General features: G+C 61.1%; 1 protein-coding gene across 1 annotated transcript; it reads left to right on the top strand.

The window, feature by feature from the left end:
- The first annotated feature begins 1,770 nt into the window (after positions 1–1,770).
- On the top strand, positions 1,771–13,915 carry PSENEN (presenilin enhancer, gamma-secretase subunit). The gene is made up of 5 exons (XM_068999812.1): positions 1,771–1,838; positions 6,293–6,353; positions 8,773–8,877; positions 11,088–11,268; positions 13,849–13,915. The coding sequence occupies exons 2-4, from the start codon at positions 6,293–6,295 to the stop codon at positions 11,225–11,227; spliced, it is 306 nt and encodes a 101-aa protein (XP_068855913.1). The 5' UTR covers positions 1,771–1,838; the 3' UTR covers positions 11,228–11,268; positions 13,849–13,915.
- The last annotated feature ends 69 nt before the right edge of the window (positions 13,916–13,984 follow it).

Raw genomic sequence — 13,984 nt, 5'->3', positions numbered from 1 at the left:
CAAAATCCCAACCCCGGGAGCCCCAAATTCCCCCAAATTCCCCAAATTTCCCCAAAATCCCAACCCCGGGAGCCCCAAATTCCCCCAAATTCCCCAAATTCCCAAAATTCCAACCTCGGGAGCCCCAAATTCCCAAAATTCCCCAAAATTCCAACCCCGGGACCCCCCAAATTCCCGAAATTCCCCAAATTCCAACCCCGGGAGCCCCAAATTCCCCAATTTCCCCCAAATTCCAATCCTGGGACCCCCCAAATTCCCAAAAATTCCAGCCCAGAACCCCTAAAATTCCCCAAAATTCCTCCAATCCCAACCCCGGGAGCCCCAAATTCCCCAAATTCCCCCAAATTCCAACCCTGGGAGCCCCAAATTCCCCAAATCCCACCCGGGACCCCCCAAATTCCCCAAAATTCCAACCTCGGGAGCCCCAAATTCCCCAAAATTCCCAAAATTCCAACCCCGGGACCCCCCAAATTCCCAAAATTCCCCCCAATTCCAACCCTGGGAGCCCCAAATTCCCCAAAATTCCCAAAATTGCGATGCCGGGACCCCCCAAATTCCCCAAATTCCAACCCCAGGAGCCCGAAATTCCCAAATTTCCCCAAAATTCCAACCCCGGGAGCCCCAAATTCCCAAAATTCCCCCAAATTCCAACCCTGGGAGCCCCAAATCCCACCCGGGACCCCCCAAATGAACCCAAGACCCCCAAAATTCCCCCAAATTCCAACCCCGGGACCCCCCAAATTCCCCAAAATCCCAACCCCGGGTGCCCCAAATTCCCCAAAATTCCAGCCCAGGACCCCTCAAATTCCCCAAAATTCCCAAAATCCCAACCCCGGGAGCCCCAAATTCCCCCAAAATTCCCCAAATTCCAGCCCCGGGACCCCCCAAAATGAACCCGGGACCCCCCAAAATCCCCAAATTCCAACCCTGGGACCCCCCAGATCCCACCCGGGACCCCCAAAAACCCCAAAATTCCCACCCTGGGACCCCCAAAATTCCCCCAAATCCCAGCCGGGACCCCCAGATGAACCCAAGACCCCCCAAATTCCATCCCTGGGAGCCCCAAATTCCCCAAATTCCCCCAAATTCCGGCCCCGGGACCCCCCAATCCCCCCCCGCCCCCCCCCCCGGGATCCCCGTTGGTCTCGCCCGCTCGCCAATGACGCAATGGGGGGCGGGGCTTGCGAGGGCGCCGCGCGCTGATTGGCTAGGACGGGCGGGGGGCGGTGCTGATTGGTTGCCATGGGGACGGGCGGCTCTTATTGGTTGCTATGGAGAAGGGCGGCGCTGATTGGTTGTAAGGGAAAGGGCGGCGCTGATTGGTTGTAAGGGAAAGGGCGGCGCTGATTGGTTGGGAGGGAACGGGGTGGGCGGCGCTCATTGGCTACGGAGGAGGGGGCGGAGCCCTAAAGGCGGAAGCGGCGAGGGGCGGCTCGCCCAGTGCTCCCAGTTCGGTCCCAGTCCCTCCCAGTTCACTCCCAGTCCCCTCCCAGTCCCTCCGAGTCCCCTCCCAGTCCCTCCCAGTCCCCTCCCAGTCCCTCCCAGTCCCTCCCAGTCCCTCCCAGTCCCTCCGAGTCCCCTCCCAGTCCCCTCCCAGTCGCACCCAGTTCCCTCCCAGTGCCTCCCAGTTCAGTCCCAGTCCTTCCCAGTCCCTCCCAGTTCCCTCCCATTCCCTCCCAGTCCCTCCCAGTCCCTTTCAATCCCCGAACTCTCGCGAGATTTCCGCGCCCCGCGCGCTCCGTTCTCCTCCAATGGGAGCCCGCGGGGAGGGGCGGGACCGGAAGTGACGCAAACGGAGCGGAAGCGGAAGCGAAAGCGGCGGCAGCGAAGGAGCCGCGGTGAGAACTGGGGGGGACTGGGATGGACTGGGACAAACTGGGAGGGACTGGGAGGGCACTGGGAGCACTGGGAGCACTGGGAGCAGCACTGGGAGCACTGGGAGCGGCACTGGGAGCACTGGGAGCGGCACTGGGAGCACTGGGAGCACTGGGAGCGGCACTGGGAGCGGCACTGGGAGCGGCACTGGGAGCACTGGGAGCAGCACTGGGAGGGCACTGGGAGCACTGGGAGCGGCACTGGGAGCGGCACTGGGAGCGGCACTGGGAGCACTGGGAGCGGCACTGGGAGCACTGGGAGCACTGGGAGCGGCACTGGGAGCACTGGGAGCGGCACTGGGAGCGGCACTGGGAGCAGCACTGGGAGCACTGGGAGCGGCACTGGGAGCACTGGGAGCGGCACTGGGAGCACTGGGAGCACTGGGAGCGGCACTGGGAGCACTGGGAGCGGCACTGGGAGCACTGGGAGCACTGGGAGCACTGGGAGCACTGGCAGCGGCACTGGGAGCGGCACTGGGAGCACTGGGAGGGCACTGGGAGCACTGGGAGCACTGGGAGCGGCACTGGGAGCGGCACTGGGAGCACTGGGAGCGGCACTGGGAGCGGCACTGGGAGCACTGGGAGCGGCACTGGGAGCACTGGGAGCGGCACTGGGAGCGGCACTGGGAGCACTGGGAGCGGCACTGGGAGCACTGGGAGCGGCACTGGGAGCGGCACTGGGAGCACTGGGAGCACTGGGAGCGGCACTGGGAGCGGCACTGGGAGCGGCACTGGGAGCACTGGGAGCAGCACTGGGAGCACTGGGAGCACTGGGAGCGGCACTGGGAGCGGCACTGGGAGCACTGGGAGCAGCACTGGGAGCACTGGGAGCGGCACTGGGAGCGGCACTGGGAGCACTGGGAGCGGCACTGGGAGCACTGGGAGCGGCACTGGGAGCACTGGGAGGTCACTGGGAGCGGCACTGGGAGCACTGGGAGCGGCACTGGGAGCACTGGGAGCACTGGGAGCGGCACTGGGAGCACTGGGAGCGGCACTGGGAGCGGCACTGGGAGCACTGGGAGGTCACTGGGAGCGGCACTGGGAGCGGCACTGGGAGCACTGGGAGCACTGGGAGCGGCACTGGGAGCACTGGGAGCGGCACTGGGAGCGGCACTGGGAGCACTGGGAGCACTGGGAGCACTGGGAGCGGCACTGGGAGCGGCACTGGGAGCACTGGGAGCAGCACTGGGAGCACTGGGAGCGGCACTGGGAGCGGCACTGGGAGCACTGGGAGCGGCACTGGGAGCACTGGGAGCAGCACTGGGAGCACTGGGAGCGGCACTGGGAGCACTGGGAGCACTGGGAGCACTGGGAGCGGCACTGGGAGCGGCACTGGGAGCACTGGGAGCGGCACTGGGAGCGGCACTGGGAGCACTGGGAGCGGCACTGGGAGCGGCACTGGGAGCACTGGGAGCGGCACTGGGAGCACTGGGAGGGCACTGGGAGCACTGGGAGCACTGGGAGCACTGGGAGCAGCACTTGGAGCGGCACTGGGAGCACTGGGAGCACTGGGAGCGGCACTGGGAGCGGCACTGGGAGCACTGGGAGCGGCACTGGGAGCACTGGGAGCGGCACTGGGAGCGGCACTGGGAGCACTGGGAGCGGCACTGGGAGCACTGGGAGCGGCACTGGGAGCGGCACTGGGAGCACTGGGAGCGGCACTGGGAGCACTGGGAGCACTGGGAGCAGCACTGGGAGCGGCACTGGGAGCACTGGGAGCGGCACTGGGAGCACTGGGAGCGGCACTGGGAGCACTGGGAGCAGCACTGGGAGCGGCACTGGGAGCACTGGGAGCGGCACTGGGAGCACTGGGAGCGGCACTGGGAGCAGTGGGAGCAGCACTGGGAGCGGCACTGGGAGCACTGGGAGCGGCACTGGGAGCACTGGGAGCGGCACTGGGAGCGGCACTGGGAGCACTGGGAGCACTGGGAGCACTGGGAGCGGCACTGGGAGCACTGGGAGCAGCACTGGGAGCACTGGGAGCGGCACTGGGAGCGGCACTGGGAGCGGCACTGGGAGCACTGGGAGCACTGGGAGCGGCACTGGGAGCGGCACTGGGAGCACTGGGAGCAGCACTGGGAGCACTGGGAGCACTGGGAGCGGCACTGGGAGCGGCACTGGGAGCACTGGGAGCGGCACTGGGAGCACTGGGAGCACTGGGAGCGGCACTGGGAGCACTGGGAGCAGCACTGGGAGCGGCACTGGGAGCACTGGGAGCGGCACTGGGAGCACTGGGAGCACTGGGAGCACTGGGAGCACTGGGAGCGGCACTGGGAGCACTGGGAGCGGCACTGGGAGCGGCACTGGGAGCACTGGGAGCGGCACTGGGAGCACTGGGAGGTCACTGGGAGCGGCACTGGGAGCGGCACTGGGAGCACTGGGAGCACTGGGAGCGGCACTGGGAGCACTGGGAGCGGCACTGGGAGCACTGGGAGCACTGGGAGCAGCACTGGGAGCGGCACTGGGAGCACTGGGAGCGGCACTGGGAGCACTGGGAGGGCACTGGGAGCACTGGGAGGGCACTGGGAGCACTGGGAGCGGCACTGGGAGCACTGGGAGCACTGGGAGCGGCACTGGGAGCGGCACTGGGAGCACTGGGAGCACTGGGAGCGGCACTGGGAGCGGCACTGGGAGCACTGGGAGCAGCACTGGGAGCACTGGGAGGGCACTGGGAGCGGCACTGGGAGCGGCACTGGGAGCACTGGGAGCACTGGGAGGGCACTGGGAGCACTGGGAGCACTGGGAGGGCGCTGGGAGCGGCACTGGGAGCACTGGGAGCACTGGGAGCACTGGGAGGGCACTGGGAGCGGCACTGGGAGCGGCACTGGGAGCACTGGGAGCACTGGGAGCGGCACTGGGAGCACTGGGAGCGGCACTGGGAGCGGCACTGGGAGCACTGGGAGCAGCACTGGGAGCACTGGGAGCACTGGGAGCACTGGGAGCGGCACTGGGAGCACTGGGAGCGGCACTGGGAGCACTGGGAGCACTGGGAGCACTGGGAGCACTGGGAGCAGCACTGGGAGCACTGGGAGCACTGGGAGCGGCACTGGGAGCACTGGGAGCGGCACTGGGAGCGGCACTGGGAGCACTGGGAGCACTGGGAGCGGCACTGGGAGCACTGGGAGCACTGGGAGCAGCACTGGGAGCACTGGGAGCGGCACTGGGAGCACTGGGAGCGGCACTGGGAGCACTGGGAGCACTGGGAGCAGCACTGGGAGCGGCACTGGGAGCACTGGGAGCACTGGGAGCACTGGGAGCGGCACTGGGAGCACTGGGAGCACTGGGAGCACTGGGAGGGCACTGGGAGCACTGGGAGCGGCACTGGGAGCACTGGGAGCACTGGGAGCACTGGGAGCACTGGGAGCGGCACTGGGAGGGCTCTGGGGCTCACTGGGAGTGACTGGGAGCAACTGGGCGTTACTGGGAGCACTGGGGAGGCTGGGGGGGGTCACTCATTCATACTGGTGTGTACTGGTTCATAGTGGTCCATACTGGTCTGTACTGGTCTATACTGGTTTGTACTGGTGCATACTGGTCCTTGCTGGTTCATACTGGTCCACACTGGTCTACTGGTCCATAGTGGTCTCTACCAGTCGTTACTGGTCTGTACTGGGCCATACTGGTCAGTCCTGGTCCATACCAGTCCATGCTGGTCCTTACTGGACAATACTGGTCCGTACTGGTCTATACTGGTCTGTACCTTTTGTTAGTGGTCAGTACTGGTCCGTACTGGTTTATACTGGTCTGTACCGGTCCATACCAGCCCTTACTGGTCTGTACTGGTCCATAATGGTCTATAATGGTTCATACTGGTCCTTACTGATCCGTACTGGTCCGTACTGGTCTGTACTGATCTGTACTGGTCCTTAGTGGTCCATACCGGTTGTTACTGGTCTGTACTGGTCCATACTGGTCTGTACTGGTCCATACTGGTCTGTACTAGTGCATACTGGTCTGTACTGGTTTGTTCTGGTCTGTACTGGTCCATACTGGTCTGTACTTATCTGTGCTGGTTTATACTGGTCCATACTGGTCCATACCAGTCCTTACTGGTCTGTATTGGTCTGTACTAGTCCATACTGGCCTGTACTGATCCATACTGGTCTGCACTGGTCCGTACTGGTCCATACCAATCCATACTGGTTTATACTCATCCTTACTGGTCCATGCCGGTCTGTACTGGTTTGTACTGGTCATTACCAGTCTGTGCTGGTCCATACTGGTCTGTACTGGTCCATACTGGTCTGTACTGGTCTGTACTGGTTTGCACTGGCCCTTACTGGTCCATACCAGTGTGTACTGGTCTGTACCAGTCGTTACTGGTCCATACTGGCCCCTACTGGTCCATACTGGTTTATACCGGTCCATACTGCTCTGTACCGGTCCTTACTGGTCCGTACTGGTTTATACTGGTGCAGATGAACCTGGAGCGCGTTTCCAACGAGGAGAAGCTGCAGCTGTGCCGGAAATATTACCTGGGTGAGTGAGGCCTGAGTGAGCGCTGAGTGAGCCCTGAGTGAGCCCTGAGTGACCGCTGAGTGACCTCTGAGTGACCCCTGAGTGACCCCTGAGTGACCCCTGAGTGACCCTGAGTGACCCCTGAGTGACCCTGAGTGACCCCTGAGTGACCTCTGAGTGACCCCTGAGTGACCCCTGAGTGACCCCTGAGTGACCCTGAGTGACCCTGAGTGACCCTGAGTGACCCCTGAGTGACCCTGAGTGACCCCTGAGTGACCTCTGAGTGACCCCTGAGTGACCCCTGAGTGACCCCTGAGTGACCCTGAGTGACCCCTGAGTGACCTCTGAGTGACCCCTGAGTGACCCCTGAGTGACCCCTGAGTGACCTCTGAGTGACCCCTGAGTGACCTCTGAGTGACCCCTGAGTGAGCCCTGAGTGACCCCTGAGTGACCCTGAGTGACCCCTGAGTGACCCTGAGTGAGCCCTGAGTGAGCCCTGAGTGACCCTGAGTGACCCCTGAGTGACCCCTGAGTGACCCTGAGTGAGCCCTGAGTGAGCCCTGAGTGACCTCTGAGTGACCCCTGAGTGACCCCTGAGTGACCCCTGAGTGACCTCTGAGTGACCCTGAGTGACCCTGAGTGACCCCTGAGTGACCCCTGAGTGACCCTGAGTGACCCCTGAGTGACCTCTGAGTGACCCTGAGTGACCCCTGAGTGACCCCTGAGTGACCCTGAGTGAGCCCTGAGTGACCCCTGAGTGACCCTGAGTGAGCCCTGAGTGAGCCCTGAGTGACCCTGAGTGAGCCCTGAGTGACCCCTGAGTGACCCTGAGTGAGCCCTGAGTGACCCCTCAGTGACCCCTGAGTGACCCCTGAGTGACCCCTGAGTGACCCCTCGGTGACCCCTGAGTGACCCCTGAGTGAGCCCTGAGTGACCCCTGAGTGACCCTGAGTGACCCCTGAGTGACCCCTGAGTGACCTCTGAGTGACCCCTGAGTGACCCCTGAGTGACCCTGAGTGACCCCTGAGTGACCCCTGAGTGAGCCCTGAGTGACCCCTGAGTGACCCCTGAGTGAGCCCTGAGTGACCCCTGAGTGACCCTGAGTGAGCCCTGAGTGACCCCTGAGTGACCCCTGAGTGACCCCTGAGTGAGCCCTCGGTGACCCCTGAGTGACCCCTGAGTGACCCCTGAGTGACCCTGAGTGACCCCTGAGTGACCCTGAGTGACCCCTGAGTGACCCCTGAGTGACCCCTGAGTGACCCCTGAGTGACCCCTGAGTGAGCTCTGAGTGACCCCTGAGTGACCCCTGAGTGACCCCTGAGTGACCCCTGAGTGAGCTCTGAGTGACCCCTGAGTGACCCCTGAGTGAGCTCTGAGTGACCCCTCAGTGACCCCTCAGTGACCCCTCAGTGACCCCTCAGTGACCCCTCAGTGACCCCTCGGTGACCCCATGGATGTGCCCAGTGCAGAGTGGGCGTGGCCGGGTGGGCGTGGCCCTGCCCAGGTGTGCCCTGGCTGTGCCCAGGTGTGCCCAGGTTTATCCCAGGCTGTGCCCAGGTGCCCCCAGGTGTGCCCAGGTTTATCCCAGGTGCCCCCAGGTGTGCCCTCACCTGTGCCCTCCCCGTTGGTGCCAGGCAGGTTCATGCTGCTGCCCTTCCTGTGGGTGTGCCCAGGTGTGCCCAGGTGTGTCAGGGCTGTGCCCAGGTGTGTCAGGGCTGTGCCCAGGTGTGCCCAGGTGTGCCCAGGTGTGTCAGGGCTGTGCCCAGGTGTGCCCAGGTGTGCCCTCACCTGTGCCCTGCGCGGTGCCAGGTGGGTTCGTGCTGCTGCCCTTCCTGTGGCTGTGTCAGGGCTGTGCCCAGGTGTGCCCAGGTTTATCCCAGGTGTGCCCTGGCTGTGCCCAGGTGTGCCCAGGTTTATCCCAGGTGTGCCCAGGTTTATCCCAGGTGCCCCCAGGTGCCCTCACCTGTGCCCTCCCCGTTGGTGCCAGGCAGGTTCGTGCTGCTGCCCTTCCTGTGGGTGTGCCCAGGTGTGCCCAGGTGTGTCAGGGCTGTGCCCAGGTGTGTCAGGGCTGTGCCCAGGTGCGCCCAGGTGTGCCCAGGTGTGTCAGGGCTGTGCCCAGGTGTGCCCAGGTGTGCCCTCACCTGTGCCCTGCGCGGTGCCAGGTGGGTTCGTGCTGCTGCCCTTCCTGTGGCTGTGTCAGGGCTGTGCCCAGGTGCCCTCAGGTGTGCCCCAGGTATATCCCAGGTGTGTCAGGGCTGTGCTCAGGTGTGCCAGGTGTGCCCTGAGCTGTGCCCAGGTGCCCCCAGGTGCCCTCACCTGTGCCCTGCGCTGTGCCAGGTGGGTTCGTGCTGCTGCCCTTCCTGTGGCTGTGTCAGGGCTGTGCCCAGGTGTGTCAGGGCTGTGCCCAGGTGTGCCCTCACCTGTGCCCGGTTGGTGCCAGGCGGGTTCGTGCTGCTGCCCTTCCTGTGGCTGGTGAACGTGCTCTGGTTCTTCCGCGCCGCCTTCCTGGCGCCGCCCTTCGGGGAGCAGCCGCGCCTCAAACGCTGTGAGGGCACCGCGGGCACGGCGGGCACCGCCCGGGCTGGGGGGGCGGGGGGCATTTCGGGGGGGATTTTGGGGGATTTGGGGGGGTTTGGGGGGATTTGGGGGGGATTGGGGGGATTTTGGGGGGATTTTGGGGGAGTTTGGGGGATTTTGGGGGGATTTTGGGGGAGTTTGGGGGATTTTGGGGGGATTTGGGGGGATTTTGGGGGGATTTGGGGGATTTTTAGGGGGGTTGGGGGATTTTGGGGGGGATTTGGGGGATTTTGGGGGGATTTTGGGGGATTTTGGGGGGATTTTGGGGGGGGTTTTGGGGGAATTTTGGGGGATTTGGGGGGGATTTGGGGGATTTTGGGGGGGGTTTTGGGGGGATTTTGGGGGGATTTTGGGGGATTTTTGGGGGGATTTTGGGGGATGTTGGGGGAATCTTGGCAGGGTTTTGAGGGAACTTTGGGGGATTTTGGGGGATTTCAGGGGATTTTTGGGGATTTGGGGGAATTTTAGGGGGATTTTGGGGGGATTTGGGGGGTTTTGGGGGGGATTTGGGGAGGGATTTGGGGGATTTGGGGGATTCTGGGGGATTTGGGGGGGTTTGGGGGATTTGGGGGGGTTTGGGAGGGATTTTGGGGGGATTTTGAGGGATTTGGGGGATTTGGAGGGATTTTGGGGGGATTTTGGGGGGATTTGGGGGATTTTGGGGGGGTTTGGGGGGATTTTTGGGGGATTTGGGGGATTTTGGGGGGATTTTGGGGGGATTTGGGGGATTTGGGGGGATTTGGGGGGAATTGGGGGGATTTTGGGGGGGATTTGGGGGGGGTTTGGGGGGGGGTTGGGGGATTTTGGGGGAATTTTGAGAGGATTTGGGGTTGATTTGGGGGGATTTTGGGGGAATTTGGGGGGGATTTGGGGGGGGTTGGGGGGGGTTGGGGGGATTTTGGCGGATTTGGGGGGGATTTTGTGGGATTTGGGGGAATTTTAGGGGGTTTTGGGGGGATTTGAGGGGGATTTTGGGGGGATTTGGGGGGATTTGGGGGATTTTAGGGGGATTTGGGGAGTTTATGGGGCGGTTTGGGGGGTTTGGGGGATTTTGGAGGGATTTGGAGGGATTTTGGGGGGGATTTTGGGGATTTTGGGGGGGTTTTGAGGGATTTGGGGGGCTTTGGGGGCATTTTGGGGAATTTTGGGGGGATTTGAGGGTAATTCGGGGGGATTTGGGGAGTTTATGGCGGGATTTTGGGGGGATTTTGGGGGATTTTGAGGGATTTGGGGGAATTCTAGGGGGATTTAGGGGAGATTTGGGGGGTTTATGGGGGGGATTGGAGGGATTTGGGGAATTTTGGGGGGATTTTGGGGGGGTTTTTAGGGATTGGGGGGATTTTGGCGGGATTTGGGGGGATTTGGGGGAATTTTGGGGTATTTTGGGGAGATTTTGAGGGAGTTTTGGGGGATTTTGGAGGCATTTTGGGGGGGTTTGAGGGATTTTCGGGGGGTTTTGAGGGATTTGGGGAATTTTGGGGGGATTTTGGCGGGGTTTTGAGGGGATTTTGGGGGGATTTGGGGGAGATTTTGAGGGAATTTTGGGGGATTTTGGAGGCATTTTGGGGGGATTTGGGGGGATTTTTGGGGGGTTTGGGGGGGATTTGGGGAGGGATTTGGGGGGATTTTGGGGGATTTTGGGGGGATTTTGGGGGGATTTGTGGGAATTTTGGGGGGATTTTGAGGGAATTTTGGGGGATTTGAGAGTAATTCGGGGTGATTTTGGGGGGGGTTGGGGAGATTTAGGGGGATTTTGGGGGATTTTGAAGAATTTGGGCTGATTTTGGCGGGATTTGGGGGATTTTGGGGGGATTTTGGAGGGATTCGGGGTGATTTTGGGTGGATTGGGGGGAATTTCGGGGCTGATTTAGGGGTGGATTTGGGTGGATTTTGGGGTGGATTTTGGGTGGATTCGGGATGATTTTTAGGCTGATTTTTGGGTGGATTTGGGGGGATTTCGGGGCTGATTTTTGGGTGGATTTGGGGGGATTTTGGGGTGGATTCGGGATGATTTCGGGGCTGATTTTGGGTGGATTTGGGGGCTGATTTTTGGGTGGATTTGGGCTGATTTTGGGGTGGAATTGGGGGGATTTTGGGTGATTTCGGGGCTGATTTTGGGGTGGATTCGGGGGGATTCGGGGGCCCTCGCTGAGCCCTCCCCTCCCCTCCCCCCCCCAGACGTGCTGCGCTCGGCCGTGGGGGCGGGGCTGTGGGGGCTGGGCCTGGGCCTGTGGGTGGCGCTGTTCCAGACCCGCCGCGGCCAATGGGGGGCGCTGGGCGACGCCCTCAGCTTCACCCAGCCAATGGGAGAGCCCTGAGAGGGGGCGGGGCCTCGGCCGGCCAATGGGAGCGCAGCGAGGTGAGGGCGGGGCCGGAGGCGGCCAATGGGGAGGGAGGGGGCGGGGCTTCGCTGGGGAGTGGGGGTAGCCAATGGGAGAAGGGGGCGGGGCTTGCGTTGGCCAATGGGAGGGGAGGGGGGCGGGGCTTGCGTTGGCCAATGGGAGGGGAGGGCGGGGATTTGGGGGGAATTTGGGGATTTTTGGGGGCGATTTTTGGGGGGGATTTGGGGCGTTTTGGGGTCATTTTGGGGGGGATTTTTGGGTGGATTTTGGGCGGATTTGGGGTCGTTTTTTCAGGTAATTTTGGGGTGAATTTGGGGCATTTTTGGATAATTTTGGAAGGATTGGGGGGCGTTTTTTGGGTGGATTTGGGGCATTTTGGGGGCGATTTTTGGGTATTTTTGGGCTGAATTTGGGTCATTTTGGGGTCATTTTGGGGTGGATTTTGGGTGGGTTTTTAGGTAACTTTTGGATGATTTTGGGGCATTTTTGGGGCCATTTTGGGTGGATTTTTGGGTGGATTTTGGGCGGATTTGGGGCCGCTTTTTCAGGTGGTTTTGGGGCATTTTGGGACATTTTTGGGTGGATTTTGGGCTGAATTTGGGTCATTTTGGGGTCATTTTGGGGTCATTTTGGGGTGGATTTTGGGTGAATTTGGGGTGGGTTTTTAGGTAATTTTTCGGTGAATTTGGGGCTTTTTGGGCTCATTTTGGGGGGGATTTTTGGGTGGATTTTGGGTGGATTTGGGGCCGCTTTTTCAGGTGGTTTTGGGGTGGATTTCGGGCATTTTGGGGTCATTTTGGGGTGATTTTTTCGGTGAATTTTGGGGTGGGTTTTTAGGTAATTTTTGGGGGAATTTGGGGCATTTTTGGGGTCATTTTGGGGTGGATTTTTGGGTGGATTTTGGGCGGATTTGGGGCCGCTTTTTCAGGTGGTTTTGGGGCGATTTTGGGGCATTTTGGGGTGGATTTTGGGAGGATTTGGGGGATGTTTTTTGGGTGCATTTTGGGGGCGATTTTTGGGTGAATTTGGGGCATTTTGGGGTGGATTTTGGGTGAATTTGGGGTGGGTTTTTAGGTAATTTTTGGGTGAATTTGGGGCATTTTGGGGTCATTTTGGGGGCGATTTTTGGGTGATTTTTGGGGGCAGTTTGGGGCCTTTTTGGGTCATTTTGGGGTGGATTTTTGGGTACATTTTGGGTGGATTTGGGGTCGCTTTTCCAGATAATTTTTGGGGTGAATTTCGGGCATTTTGGGGTGGATTTTTTGGGTATTTTTGGGCTGAATTTGGGGTCACTTTGGGGTCATTTTGGGGTGGATTTTGGGTGAATTTGGGGTGGATTTGGGACCGTTCTTCCAGGTCACTTCGGGCTGAATTTGGGGCATTTTCGGGGCATTTTTGGGGTGGATTTTGGGGTTCATTTTGGGTGGATTTGGGGCATTTTTGGGGTGGATTTTTGGCTGAATTTGGGGCATTTTTGGGGTAATTTTGGGGTGGATTTTGGGTGAATTTGGGGCTGTTCTTTCAGGTCATTTCGGGCTGAATTTGGGGCATTTTCGGGGCATTTTTGGGGTGGATTTTGGGGTTCATTTTGGGTGGATTTGGGGCATTTTTGGGGTGGATTTTTGGCTGAATTTGGGGCATTTTTGGGGTAATTTTTGGGTGGATTTTGGGCGGATTTGGGGCCGTTCTTTCAGGTCATTTCGGGCTGAATTTGGGGCATTTTCGGGGCGGTTTTGGGGTGAATTTTTGGGCTGAATTTGGGGCATTTTTGGGGTGAATTTGGAGCATTTTGGGTTCATTTTGGGGTGGATTTGGGGCATTTTTGGGGTGGATTTTGAGGTGAATTTGGGGCTTTTTGGGGTGGATTTTTGAGTTCATTTTGGGTGGATTTGGGGCAGTTTTGGGATGAATTTGGAGCATTTTGGGGCAGTTTTGGGGTAATTTTCGGGCTCATTTTGGGTGAATTTGGGGCTGTTCTTTCAGGTCATTCCAGGCTGAATTTGGGGCATTTTTGGGGCGGTTTTAGGGTGGATTTTGGGCTGAATTTGGGGCATTTTGGGGGCGATTTCCAGCTCCATTTGGGGGGCGGGGCTTAAATCCGGGAGGGGGCGGGGTCTCCCCCAGCCAATGGGAGCGTGCCGAGAACGAGGGGAGGGGGGCGTGGCCACAGAGAGGGGGGGCGTGGCCACAGAGAGGGGGCGTGGCCACGGGGGTGGCCACAGCGAGGGGGGTGTGGCCACAGAGAGAGGGGGGCGTGGCCACAGCGAGGGGGCGTGGTCACAGCGAGAGAGGGCGTGGCCACAGAGAGGGGGACGTGGCCACAAAGAGGGGGCGTGGCCACGGGGGTGGCCACAGGGGGCGTGGCCATAGTGGGGGGGGGTGGCCACACAGAGAGGGGGCGTGGCCACAGAGAGAGGGGGCGTGGCCACAGCGAGGGGGTGTGGCCACAGAGAGAGGGGGGCGTGACCACCGAGGGGGGGCATGGTCACAGTGAGAGAGGGCGTGGCCACACAGAGGGGGCGTGGCCACCGAGAGAGGGGGCGTGACCACAGAGAGGGGGCGTGGCCTCGCTGATCCTCACCCCTCCCCCTCCACAGGAGCGATGACGTCATTCACAACCCCACCCCCTTTGTCCAAATAAAGGCATCGGCCACGCGGGGAAAAGGGGGCGGAGCCTTTATTGGGGGGGCGTGGCCTGGGGTGGGCGTGGCCATTGTGGGTGTGGCCATTAGG

The sequence above is a fragment of the Aphelocoma coerulescens genome, unplaced genomic scaffold (genome assembly GCF_041296385.1).
Source record: "Aphelocoma coerulescens isolate FSJ_1873_10779 unplaced genomic scaffold, UR_Acoe_1.0 HiC_scaffold_60, whole genome shotgun sequence".
Classification (NCBI taxonomy): Eukaryota; Metazoa; Chordata; class Aves; order Passeriformes; family Corvidae; genus Aphelocoma; species Aphelocoma coerulescens.
This window is presented reverse-complemented; position numbering and strand designations above follow the sequence as displayed.